The sequence below is a fragment of the Macrobrachium rosenbergii genome, chromosome 25, assembly GCF_040412425.1.
Source record: "Macrobrachium rosenbergii isolate ZJJX-2024 chromosome 25, ASM4041242v1, whole genome shotgun sequence".
Lineage (NCBI taxonomy): Eukaryota > Metazoa > Arthropoda > Malacostraca > Decapoda > Palaemonidae > Macrobrachium > Macrobrachium rosenbergii.
In genome coordinates, this window is record NC_089765.1 from 46,436,910 (window position 1) to 46,449,409 (window position 12,500).

The 12,500-nt window shown below is 42.7% G+C and overlaps 3 protein-coding genes across 3 annotated transcripts; all 3 read left to right on the forward strand.

Moving 5' to 3' along the window:
* Positions 1 to 7,454: 7,454 nt before the first annotated feature.
* Positions 7,455 to 7,922, forward strand: LOC136852238 (uncharacterized). The gene has a single exon (XM_067126687.1). The coding sequence runs from the start codon at positions 7,455 to 7,457 to the stop codon at positions 7,920 to 7,922; it is 468 nt and encodes a 155-aa protein (XP_066982788.1).
* A 744-nt stretch (positions 7,923 to 8,666) lies between these two features.
* On the forward strand, positions 8,667 to 9,489 carry LOC136852239 (high mobility group nucleosome-binding domain-containing protein 5-like). Its single transcript, XM_067126689.1, has 2 exons — positions 8,667 to 8,721; positions 9,185 to 9,489. Exons 1-2 carry the CDS (start codon positions 8,667 to 8,669, stop codon positions 9,487 to 9,489), a joined length of 360 nt encoding a protein of 119 aa, XP_066982790.1.
* A 2-nt stretch (positions 9,490 to 9,491) lies between these two features.
* Positions 9,492 to 9,830, forward strand: LOC136852240 (pre-mRNA-splicing factor 38B-like). Its single transcript, XM_067126690.1, has one exon. The coding sequence runs from the start codon at positions 9,492 to 9,494 to the stop codon at positions 9,828 to 9,830; it is 339 nt and encodes a 112-aa protein (XP_066982791.1).
* Positions 9,831 to 12,500: the final 2,670 nt, after the last annotated feature.

Genomic DNA, 12,500 nt, shown 5'->3' on the forward strand with positions numbered 1-12,500 from the left:
TCTATATACGTCCAGTTATGTCCACTTCCTACTGTTATTACTACCGTAGCCATGCCGTGAAAAATGACGGTAATAAACTAGAGGTAGAGACATGTCCCCCCACCATTGGGATGTTACCTACTGTCCTCATGCTTGGAACTAAGTGTTTTCGTTTTGCATGCTTATGCAGGTGGCCTTTGGAGAGAGAAGCTAGCCTGGGGTTGGGCGACGGGATTTCTAAATATTAAGCTGAATACTGGTAGAGTATCAATTTTGCAACCTAAAAAAGCAATTAGATAAATATTGCATATGCTGAAGGAACAAATTGATAAATGATTAAATTTGAAGACGATACACAACCCTATAATATTTTGGTTATTAAAGAATATATAACTAAGAAGAATTCTCTCTCTCTCTCTCTCTCTCTCTCTCTCTCTCTCTCTCTCTCTCTCTCTCTCTCTCTCTCTCAAAACATCATCATCATCATCATCTTCCGGAGCTTTCCTGCCGGGAGGCAAAAGCCGTTTTACATTTTGGTCTCAGATTTCAATAAATGTGGAGCAAGAATTCAGATTTGCATAATTTGAATTTAATGGCAACCTGCCTCCTCTTCTTTTCCTCTTTCTTCTTCTTCTTCTTCTTCTTCAGCCTTGCTCGTACTATTATGATAGAGGAGCTCATTAGAAAATCTTACATCTAATTATTTTCGCTTAATGATTCTGTCTTTCAAGCTTAATGAGGGGTGTTGCGTTTGAATATTTCTAAAGTAGTTTTCAATTTTAACCCTTAAAGTTTTCATTTATTTGGGTTATTTTGATTGCTATTAATATTTTCATTATCGTGAGGTTGAATGTTTTAAGTTGGCTCAATAATTATTCATAATATTTCGATTCATGAATTTTTTTGGACCACAAGCAAACATTTGCTAGGTTTTTTTTAACCTACTGTATGATACAAATGATTCCAGTTTATCTGCTCGTACGTCTCTCTCTCTCTCTCTCTCTCTCTCTCTCTCTCTCTCTCTCTCTCTCTCTCTCTCTCTCTCTCTAAATTTATGTAGATATATGTTTTATTTTCTATAATGTCATTTTTGTAATGAAAATTCTTTAAAAAATATGCTCTCCAGATAACCTTAAAGAAATTATTCTCTCTCTCTCTCTCTCTCTCTCTCTCTCTCTCTCTCTCTCTGTCATATACATAGAGCATGTATTGTTGACTATCCTGCACACGGTATGCCACTTCCTTTGTGCAGGAGAGCGCTATTCTCCTCCGAGGGCCTTTCTTTATTAATATTCTTCCCCCTCGGGGCACGGCAGCATAGAGCATGTTTACCCTTGGAGAGGACAAGACGCTTCACTATATATAATATTTATTCCCCGCTGGGTTTAGCGCCCTGTAGAGGAGAAGAAGGAGTAGGAGGAGGTCACTGTGTGTTTTGTGTTTGTTTCTATGATGCTGTGTATTTGTTTGTATGTATGTATAATATGTATTGTATATATGTATGTATGTATATATATATATATATATATATATATATATATATATAAATATATACACACATTTATGTACGTTGTGTGTTTATATTGTGTAAATGTAATTCAGTACTTAAACAGTACATGCACAGACATACGAGCATACTGTATATGTATATATATATATATATATATATATATATATATATATATATATATATATATATATATATATATATATATATATATATATATATATATATATCCTCAGTGATAGAAAGTGTGAACCTTATACTTGTTTTGAGATATTTTATTGGTATAAGGTTTCCAACCCTTATTTTTTCTGACTGATAGTCAGTGAAGTCTTCTTCTGACTACCATGAAGTTGCTGGCCCTACGCCCTATTCTTGGCTCCCAACAGACACTGGTACCCATTTATATTATTAGTTGTGTGTGTGTGTGTATAGTTTGGGTGTTCTAGCACAGCAGCACGATCGCTACCTACCGCCCAGCAATTTGACCCAGCTGTGTTAGGGTACCGTGGTCATCTGGTGTCAGGAAAAATGGCCTGCTGAGTGCTATAAGGTTTTATCTTTTTCAGTACCACTCCCTTTCCCTGATGGGAATATATATATATATATATATATATATATATATATATATATATATATATATATATATATATATATATATATATATATGTGTGTGTGTGTGTGTGTGTGTGTGTGTGTGTATATGTATATATGTGTATATATATCTATGTGTGTATATATATACTGCTTGTAAAGCAGTCGGTAAAATATATGAAAATATAATTTTTCTATTTGATCTTTTGCCAATCAAGAATGAAGATTTTAGGCTTTTTCATACTGCAAGTATGTATTAGCAAGTTGTAAAATATACATTTTTAATTGGATGCTTTAACCTTATAGGAATTTGGCGTAGCTTCAAGTATTGCGCAATCATAGTAGTAGTAGCATTCTGGAGAGAGAGTTTGTCGTATACATTCCATTCCCCCCCCAAAAAAAACACACTAAAGAATGAAGGTCTTCGTTCCCAGAAGCCGGTTAATGCTGGATTCATTTCATTTCAGGAGAGAGAGAGAGAGAGAGAGAGAGAGAGAGAGAGAGAGAGAGAGAGAGAGAGAGAGTAAAATTCGTCTGGATATCCTTTCCTCCCAATCAAGCTGCCATGCTCCTTGATATGCATTGCAATGCATCTCAATGCTGCGTGCAGCTTAACTTGTCTTTACATACATTTGTCCACGAGATAGCAATTAATTCTTGTGTGGGGTGTGCATTGCCTTTTTTCTCCTGTTCTTTAGTTCATATTTCATTTGTTATCTTTTCCTTTGTGCTTCTCTTGTTATCCATGGAGTAGCTATGACTTGTTGCGTCGATATGCAGTACGTCTTTTTTTTTTATTTCCTTTCTTGTGGTGAGTCATCTCAGCTTAATCGATCTTTTTTCAAATTAAGAAGATGGTCTGTATTTTGTTGTTGTTAGTTTTCGTTTTCACATGACGATGAGACGCTGCACTATATTGCTGTTATTTGCCGTCAAAAGGGTTTGGTTTAATTAGTATATAGATATAAAGATTCTGATATTGATATGGTGTGTAAATGGTCAGTGATGTCTATTCATTTTTCTCCCACATTTTATTAGAACTCTTGTTATTCTTTCCTTGTATTGCTTTAAAAGAACAGTTCAAAATTGTCTCTGTTCGAATCCTTCGGAGATCTGAATAGGAAATGAATGCTTCAAAAGATTTTGCAAGAAATCATTTCCTATTATGCTAGGATACCGACAGGTTTTAAGAGTTCCTTGTATGATTTCTCGTGAAATCCTCCGAATCCTTCGAAAGTCTGAATACGAAATAAACGTTTCAAAGGATTTTGTAGGAGATCTTTTCCTATTATGTTAGGAAATCGAGAAGTTTCAAGACTTCCTCGTAAGACAGTGAATAAGACTAGTGTTATATTTTCCAGCGTATAAAGTAAGCATAATATATTTAGAAATATATTAGACGTGGCAGTGATGGCAACTGATATACTAAATAGTCCCCAAACCCCATTCCTGATTTCCTACACCAGGGGCCTTCCCCTTTCACCTCTCTCCACACTACCCCACCCCCACCCCCATCCACCCCACCATATCCTCATTTCTGGCGAAGGCTTAAACTTTTCTCATATAAAATGAATTACAACTTAGTTTGGGCCCGGCGAGTGTTCCCAATTTTTATTTGCCCCCGTCACATTACATCCCATGGCGAGGAGAGGTGAAATAGTCGTGTCAAGTTTGTAGAGAAAGTAGTCTGGTTAGTGGGCATTGTTGATTCTTTTCTCTGTGATTTCACTTAGTTTGATGTTATAGTACACACACACACACACATTTATATATATATATATATATATATATATATATATATATATATATATATATATATATATATATATATATATATGTGTGTGTGTGTGTGTGTGTGTGTGTGTATATATACATACACATACATATATATAAAAAGACAAAAGCCACGAAGGAAAAAAGAAACAACGGAGTGGTTGCTAGGCCTTTCGACGCAACGGTCCTCCGTTGTTTCTTTTTTCCGTCGTGGCTTTTGCCTTTATTTATACATTCATCACGTTCCATATCTTCGTGAATCAGTTATACATACATACATATATACATACATACATACATACATCTATATATATAAATGTGTGTGTATATGTATATATATGTGTGTGTATGTATGTATATTAACTTTATCACATACACAATTGTTTTGTGCACTAGTACAATTACTAACAGTACCTCATTCAAACTGGATGGTATCTGGAGGAGGTCGGATACTTGGAAATGAGGACTGTGTGCCCTAGAAAGCTTGTAACTTTTTCTGAATAAATATCTCCACTAGATGCCATCCAGTTTGAATTAGGTCCTGTTAGAAATATACATGCATATACATTTAAAAGGTATATTTCGTCATTTTATGTTATCTTGTAACATATAAACACTATTTACCATTTTTACTTGTTTTTATTTTAGTTTTTATTTTACCCAAGTCTTGAAGTCAGATGTAAAATTATGTCCGGCATATACTTTTCGTAAACTAATGATGTGATAGAAATTCACCTAAATATGTATACACTATGTAGATATATATGTGTATGTGTGTGTACGAGTAATATATATCTTCATGCCACATACGGTTTGGTAGATGCTGGTTTTAATGGTATTTACTTCCTCGCTATTTTTTTCTCTTTCCAGTCTAGTCGCACTTTTATGCGAGACTGCAATAAGCTCTGTCTCCCTCTCGCTCTCATCCCATTATTTTATAAAGCTTGCGTCTCTCTCTCTCTCTCTCTCTCTCTCTCTCTCTCTCTCTCTCTCTCTCTCTCTCTCTCTCTCTCATATCAGTTCAGTTATTTTATTAACCTCGAGTATCCTTCCCAAGGCTGGGTTTTTTTATAAACCTTGGGCCTACTCTCTCTCTCTCTCTCTCTCTCTCTCTCTCTCTCTCTCTCTCTCTCTCTCTCTCTCTCTCTCTCTCCTCTCGTCAGTTGAGATTCACTTTAAGTTTATGACTTTTGTCTGTCTCGTCAGTCTGTCCCATTATTTTAAAAGCATTGCATCTCTCTCTCTCTCTCTCTCTCTCTCTCTCTCTCTCTCTCTCTCTCTCTCTCTCTCTCTCTCTCTCTCTCTCTCTTATCAGTCCAGTCCATGTTTATGAATCTTGACTCTGCCCACACCTCGTCTCATTTTGCACTAGTGCCATTCATCATTTGGCGATATCTGGCAAAATAGCGTCAGCCAAACACACTTGATTTTACATTATTCATGGATTCCCAGATATTAGATGGGAGGAGGAGGAGGACGAGAAAAAGGAGAAGGAGGACCAGAAGAAAGAGGTGGAGGAGGACGAAAGAAGAAGAAGGAGGAAGAAAAAACGAATGAGGAGAAATAATGTGGAGTTGAGGACTGGAAAGAGGAGAGTGACAAGAAGAAGACAGAAGGAGGAGGAGGAGGAGGAGGAGGAAACGAATCGGTAGAAATGGATGAGGAGTTGAACACTGGAAAGAGCAAAGAGTGACAAGAAGAAGACACAAGGAGGGGGAGGAGGAGGAGGAGGAAGAGGAGGAAACGAATCAGTAGAAATGGATGAGAAGTTGAAGACTGGAAAGAGGAAAGAGTGACAAGAAGAAGATAAAAGGAGGAGGAGGGGGAGGAAGCGAATCAGTTGAAATGGATGTGTAATTGAGGACTAGAGAGAGGAAAAAGTGACAAGAAGACACAAGGAGAAGGAGGAGGAGGAAACGAATCAGTAGAAATGGATGTGGAGTTGAGGACTGGAAAGAGGAAAAAGTGGCAAGTAGAAGACACAAGGAGGAGGAGGAGAAGGAAACGAATCAGTGGAAATGGATGAGGAGTTTAGGACTGGAAAGAGGAAAAAGTGGCAAGAAGACACAAGGAGAAGGGGGAGGAAGGGGGGGGGGACGAATCAGTAGAAATGGGTGTGGAGTTGAGGACTGGAAAGAGGAAAAAGTGGCAAGAAGATACAAGGAGAAGGAGGAGGAGGGGGGGGGTGGGGGACGAATCAGTAGAAATGGATGTGGAGTTGAGGACTGGAAAGAGGAAAAGTGGCAAGAAGAAGACACAAGGAGAAGGAGGAGGAGGAAACGAATCAGTAGAAATGGATGTGGAGTTGAGGACTGGAAAGATGAAAAATGTGGCAAGTAGAAGACACAAGGAGGGAGGAGGAGAAGGAAACGGAATCAGTGGAAATGGATGAGGAGTTTAGGACTGGAAAGAGGAAAAGTGGCAAGAAGACACAAGGAGAAGGGGAGGAAGGATGGGACGAATAAGTAGAAATGGATGTGGGAGTTGAGGACTGGAAAGAGGAAAAAAGTGGCAAGAAGAAGATACAAGAAGAAGAAGGGGGGGGGACGAATCAGTAGAAATGGATGTGGAGTTGAGGACTGGAAAGAGGAAAAAGTGGCAAGTAGAAGACACAAGGAGGAGGAGGAGAAGGAAACGAATCAGTGGAAATGGATGAGGAGTTTAGGACTGGAAAGAGGAAAAAGTGGCAAGAAGACACAAGGAGAAGGGGAGGAAAGGGGGGACGAATCAGTAGAAATGGATGTGGAGTTGAGGACTGGAAAGAGGAAAAAGTGGCAAGAAGAAGATACAAGGAGAAGGAGGAGGAGGGGGGTGGGGGACGAATCAGTAGAAATGGATGTGGAGTTGAGGACTGGAAAGAGGAAAAAGTGGCAAGAAGAAGACACAAGGAGGAAGGAGGAGGAAAAAGGGGGGGACAGAATCAGTAGAAATGGATGTGGAGTTGAGGACTGGAAAGAGGAAAAAGTGGCAAGTAGAAGACACAAGGAGGAGGAGGAGGAGAAGGAAACGAATCAGTGGAAAAGGATGAGGAGTTTAGGACTGGAAAGAGGAAAAGTGGCAAGAAGACACAAGGAGAAGGGGAGGAAGGGGGGACGATCATTAGAAATAAGGACTGGAGAAATGGATGTGGAGTTTAGGACTGGAAAGAGGAAAAAGTGGCAAGAAGAAGATACAAGGAGAAGGAGGAGGAGGGGGGTGGGGGACGAATCAGTAGAAATGGATGTGGAGTTGAGGACTGGAAAGAGGAAAAAGTGGCAAGAAGAAGACACAAGGAGAAGGAGGAGGAGGAAACGAATCAGTAGAAATGGATGTGGAGTTGAAGACTGGAAAGATGAAAAAGTGGCAAGTAGAAGACACAAGGAGGAGGAGGAGGAGAAGGAAACGAATCAGTGGAAATGGATGAGGAGTTTAGGACTGGAAAGAGGAAAAGTAGAAATGGATGTGGGTTGAGGACTGGAAGAAGACAGAAGGAGAAGGGAGAGGAAGGAAGGAGGGTGGGGGACAGAATCAGTAGAAATGGATGTGGAGTTGAGGACTGGAAAGAGGAAAAAGTGGCAAGAAGAAAACACAAGGAGAAGGAGGAGGAGGAAACGAATCAGTAGAAATGGATGTGGAGTTTAGGACTGGAAAGAGGAAAAAGTGGCAAGAAGACACAAGGAGAAGGGGGAGAGGAAGGGCAGGGGACAAGAAAGTCAGTAGAAATGGATGTGGAGTTGAGGACTGGAAAGAGGAAAAGTGGCAAGAAGAAGATACAAGGAGAAGGAGGAGGAGGGGGAGGGGGGACGAATCATTAGAAATGGATGTGGAGTTGAGGACTGGAAAGAGGAAAAAGTGGCAAGAAGAAGACACAAGGAGAAGGAGGAGGAGGAAACGAATCAGTAGAAATGGATGTGGAGTTGAGGACTGGAAAGAGGAAAAAGTGGCAAGTAGAAGACACAAGGAGGAGGAGGAGGGAGAAGGAAACGAATCAGTGGGAGGAAAATGGATGAGGAGTTTAGGACTGGAAAGAGGAAAAAGTGGCAAGAAGACACAAGGAGAAGGGGGAGGAAGGGGGTGGGGGACGAATCAGTAGAAATGGATGTGGAGTTGAGGACTGGAAAGAGGAAAAAGTGGCAAGAAGAAGATACAAGGAGAACTGGAAGAGGAGGAGGGGGTGGGGGACGAATCAGTAGAAATGGATGTGGAGTTAAGGACTTGAAAGAGGAAAAAGTGGCAAGAAGAAGACACAAGGAGAAGGAGGAGGAAGGGGGGGGGGACGAATCAGTAGAAATGGATGTGGAGTTGAGGACTGGAAAGAGGAAAAAGTGGCAAGTAGAAGACACAAGGAGGAGGAGGAGGAGAAGGAAACGAATCAGTGGAAATGGATGAGGAGTTTAGGACTGGAAAGAGGAAAAAGTGGCAAGAAGACACAAGGAGAAGGGGGAGGAAGGGGGACGAATCAGTAGAAATGGATGTGGAGTTGAGGACTGGAAAGAGGAAAAAGTGCCAAGAAGAAGATACAAGGAGAAGGAGGAGGAGGGTGGTGAGGGACGAATCAGTAGAAATGGATGTGGAGTTGAGGACTGGAAAGAGGAAAAAGTGGCAAGAAGAAGATACAAGAAGAAGGAGGAGGGGGACAGATCAGTAGAAATGGATGAGGAGTTGAGGACTGGAAAGAGGAAAAAGTGGCAAGAAGAAGACACAAGGAGAAGGAGGGGGAGGGGGGGGGACGAATCAGTAGAAATGGATGAGGAGTTGAGGACTGGAAAGAGGAAAAAGTGGCAAGAAGAAGACACAAGGAGAAGGAGGGGGAGGGGTGGGGGACGAATCAGTAGAAATGGATGAGGAGCTGAGGACTGGAAAGAGGAAAAAGTGGCAAGAAGAAGACACAAGTAGAAGGAGGAGGAGGAGCGGGGGGGCGAATCAGTAGAAATGGGTGTGGAGTTGAGGACTGTAAAGAGGAAAAATTGGCAAGAAGAAGATACAAGGAGAAGGAGGAGGGGGGGGGGACGAATCAGTAGAAATGGATGTGGAGTTGAGGACTGGAAAGAGGAAAAAGTGGCAAGAAGAAGACACAAGGAGAAGGAGGAGGGGGGGGGGACGAATCAGTAGAAATGGATGAGGAGTTGAGGACTGGAAAGAGGAAAAAGTGGCAAGAAGAAGACACAAGGAGAAGGAGGAGGGGAGGGACGAATCAGTAGAAATGGATGTGGAGTTGAGGACTGGAAAGAGGAAAAAGTGGCAAGAAGAACACACAAGGAGAAGAAGGAGGAGGGGGGGACAATCAGTAGAAATGGATGTGGAGTTGAGGACAGGAGAGAGGAAAAAGTGGCAAGAAGAAAACACAATGAGAAGGAGGAGGAGGAGGGGGGGAACGAATCAGTGGAAATGGATGTGGAGTTGAGGACTGGAAAGAGGAAAAGTGGCAAGAACAAGACACAAGGAGAGGGAAGGAGCAGGGGGACGAATCAGTAGAAATGGATATGGAGTTGAGGACTGGAAAGAGGAAAAAAGTGGCAAGAAGAAGACATAAGGAGAAGGAGGAGGAGGGGGGACGAATCAGTAGAAATGGATGTGGAGTTGAGGACTGGAAAGAGGAAAAAGTGGCAAGTAGAAGACACAAGGAGGAGGAGGAGGAGGAGAAGGAAATGAATCAGTAGAAATGGATGAGGAGTTGAGGACTGGAAAGAGGAAAAAGTGGCAGGAAGACACAAGGAGAAGGAGGAGGGGGCGACAAGTCAGTAGAAATGGATGTGGAGTTGAGGACTGGAAAGAGGAAAAAGTGGCAAGAAGAAGACACAAGGAGAAGGAGGAGGAGGGGGGGCGACGAATCAGTAGGAATGGATGGGGAGTTGAGGACTGGAAAGAGGAAAAAGTGGCAAGAAGAAGAAACAAGGAGAAGGAGGAGGAGGGGGGGAGGCGAATCAGTAGAAATGGATGTGGAGTTGAGGACAGGAAAGAGGAAAAAGTGGCAAGAAGAAGACACAAGGAGAAGGAGTAGGGGGGGAGGGGACGAATCAGTAGAAATGGATGTGGAGTTGAGGACTGGAAAGAGGAAAAAGTGGCAAGTAGAAGACATAAGGAGAAGGAGGAGGAGGGGGGAAACGAATCAGTAGAAATGGATGTGAGTTGAGGACTGGAAAGAGGAAAAAGTGGCAAGAAGAAGACACAAGGAGAAGGAGGAGGAGGGGGGGGACAAATCAGTAGAAATGGATGTGGAGTTGACGACTGGAAAGAGGAAAAGTGGCAAGAAGAAGACACAAGGAGGAGGAGGGGGGGGGAACAAATCAGTAGAAATGGATGTGGAGTTGAGGACTGGAAAGAGGAAAAGTGGCAAGAAGAAGAAACAAGGAGGAGGAGGAGGAGGAGGAGGAACAAATCAGTAGAAATGGATGTGGAGTTGAGGACTGGAAAGAGGAAAAAGTGGCAAGAAGAAGACACAAGGAGGAGGAAGGAGGAGGGAGGGGAGGGGAAAGAAAAAAGTCAGTAAGAAATGGATGTGGAGTTGAGGACTGGAAAGAGGAAAAAGTGGCAAGAAGAAGATACAAGAAGAAGGAGGAGGGGGGGGGACGAATCAGTAGAAATGGATGAGGAGTTGAGGACTGGAAAGAGGAAAAAGTGGCAAGAAGAAGACACAAGGAGAAGGAGGGGTGGGGTTGAGGGGTCAGAATCAGTAGAAATGGATGAGGAGTTGAGGACTGGAAAGAGGAAGAACAAGAAAAGTGGCAAGAAGAAGACAAAAGGAGAAGGAGGGGAGGGGTGGGGACGAATCAGTAGAAATGGATGAGGAGCTGAGGACTGGAAAGAGGAAAAAGTGGCAAGAAGAAGACACAAGTAGAAGGAGGAGGGAGGAGGGGGAAAAAGGGGCAAGATCAGTAGAAATGGGTGTGGAGTTGAGGACTGTAAAGAGGAAAAAAGTGGCAAGAAGAAGATACAAGGAGAAGGAGGAGGAGGACGAATCAGTAGAAATGGATGTGGAGTTGAGGACTGGAAAGAGGAAAAAGTGGCAAGAAGAAGACACAAGGAGAAGGAGGAGGGGGACGAACGTAGAAATGGGTGATCAGTAGAAATGGATGAGGAGTTGAGGACTGGAAAGAGGAAAAATTGGCAAGAAGAAGACACAAGGAGAAGGAGGAGGGGAGGGACGAATCAGTAGAAATGGATGTGGAGTTGAGGATTGGAAAAGAGGAAAAAAAGGAGGAGAACACACAAGGATGAAAGAGGAAAAGTGGCAAGAAGAACACACAAGGAGGAAGAACATAAAGAGAAGGAGGAGGAGGGGGAACAATCAGGAGGAGGGGGGACAATCAGTAGAAATGGATGTGGAGTTGAGGACAGGAGAGAGGAAAAAGTGGCAAGAAGAAAACACAATGAGAAGGAGGAGGAGAGGGGGGGGGGAACGAATCAGTGGAAATGGATGTGGAGTTGAGGACTGGAAAGAGGAAAAAGTGGCAAGAACAAGACAAAAGGAGAGGAAGGAGCAGGGGGGACGAATCAGTAGAAATGGATATGGAGTTGAGGACTGGAAAGAGGAAAAAGTGGCAAGAAGAAGACATAAGGAGAAGGAGGAGGAGGGGGGGACGAATCAGTAGAAATGGATGTGGAGTTGAGGACTGGAAAGAGGAAAAGTGGCAAGAAGAAGAAACAAGGAGGAGGAGGAGGAGGAGGAGGAACAAATCAGTAGAAATGGATGTGGAGTTGAGGACTGGAAAGAGGAAAAAGTGGCAAGAAGAAGACACAAGGAGAAGGAGGAGGAGGGGGGGGGAAAGAAATCAGTAGAAATGGATGTGGAGTTGAGGACTGGTAAGTGGAAAAAGTGGCAAGAAGACACAAGGAGGAGGAGGAGGGGGCGGGGAACAAATCAATAGCAATGGATGTGGAGTTGAGGACTGGAAAGTGGAAAAAGTGGCAAGAAGAAAACACAAGGAGGAGGAGGAGGAGGAGGTGGGGGGGAACATATCAGTAGAAATGGATGTGGAGTTGAGGACTGGAAAGAGGAAAAGTGGCAAAGAAGAAGACAGAAGGAGGAGGAGGAGGGGGGGAACAAATTAGTAGAAATGGATGTGGAGTTGAGGACTAGAAAGTGGAAAAAGTGGCAAGAAGAAAACACAAGGAGGAGGAGGAGGTGGGGGGGAACATATCAGTAGAAATGGATGTGGAGTTGAGGACTGGAAAGAGGAAAAGTGGCAAGAAGAAGACAGAAGGAGGAGGAGGAGGGGGGGAACAAATCAGTAGAAATGGATGTGGAGTTGAGGACTAGAAAGTGGAAAAAGTGGCAAGAAGAAAACACAAGGAGGAGGAGGAGGTGGGGGGGAACATATCAGTAGAAATGGATGTGGAGTTGAGGACTGGAAAGAGGAAAAGTGGCAAGAAGAAGACACAAGGAGGAGGAGGAGGGGGGGAACACATCAGTGGAAATGGATGTGGATTTGAGGACTGGAAAGTGGAAAAAGTGGCAAGTAGAAGACACAAGGAGGATTAGGGGGAGGGGGGGAACAAATCAGTAGAAATGGATGTGGAGTTGAGGACTGGAAAGTGGAAAAAGTGGCAAGAAGAAGACAGAAGGAGGGGGGGGAGGAGGAGGGGGAACAAATTAGTAGAAATGGATGTGGAGTTGAGGACTGGAAAGTGGAAAAAGTGGCAAGAAAACACAAGGAGAGGGAGGAGGAGG

Excerpts from the sequence above, each read along its gene's own strand:
- LOC136852238 (XM_067126687.1), top strand. The coding sequence starts at position 7,455 with ATGGATGTGGAGTTTAGGACTGGAAAGAGGAAAAAGTGGCAAGAAGAC.
- LOC136852239 (XM_067126689.1), top strand. The coding sequence starts at position 8,667 with ATGGATGAGGAGCTGAGGACTGGAAAGAGGAAAAAGTGGCAAGAAGAA. Across the intron at positions 8,722-9,184 it reads GTGGCAAGAAGAAGACACAA|GAGGAGGAGGAGGGGGGGAA; the intron begins GTAGAAGGAGGA and ends CACAATGAGAAG.
- LOC136852240 (XM_067126690.1), top strand. The coding sequence starts at position 9,492 with ATGGATGAGGAGTTGAGGACTGGAAAGAGGAAAAAGTGGCAGGAAGAC.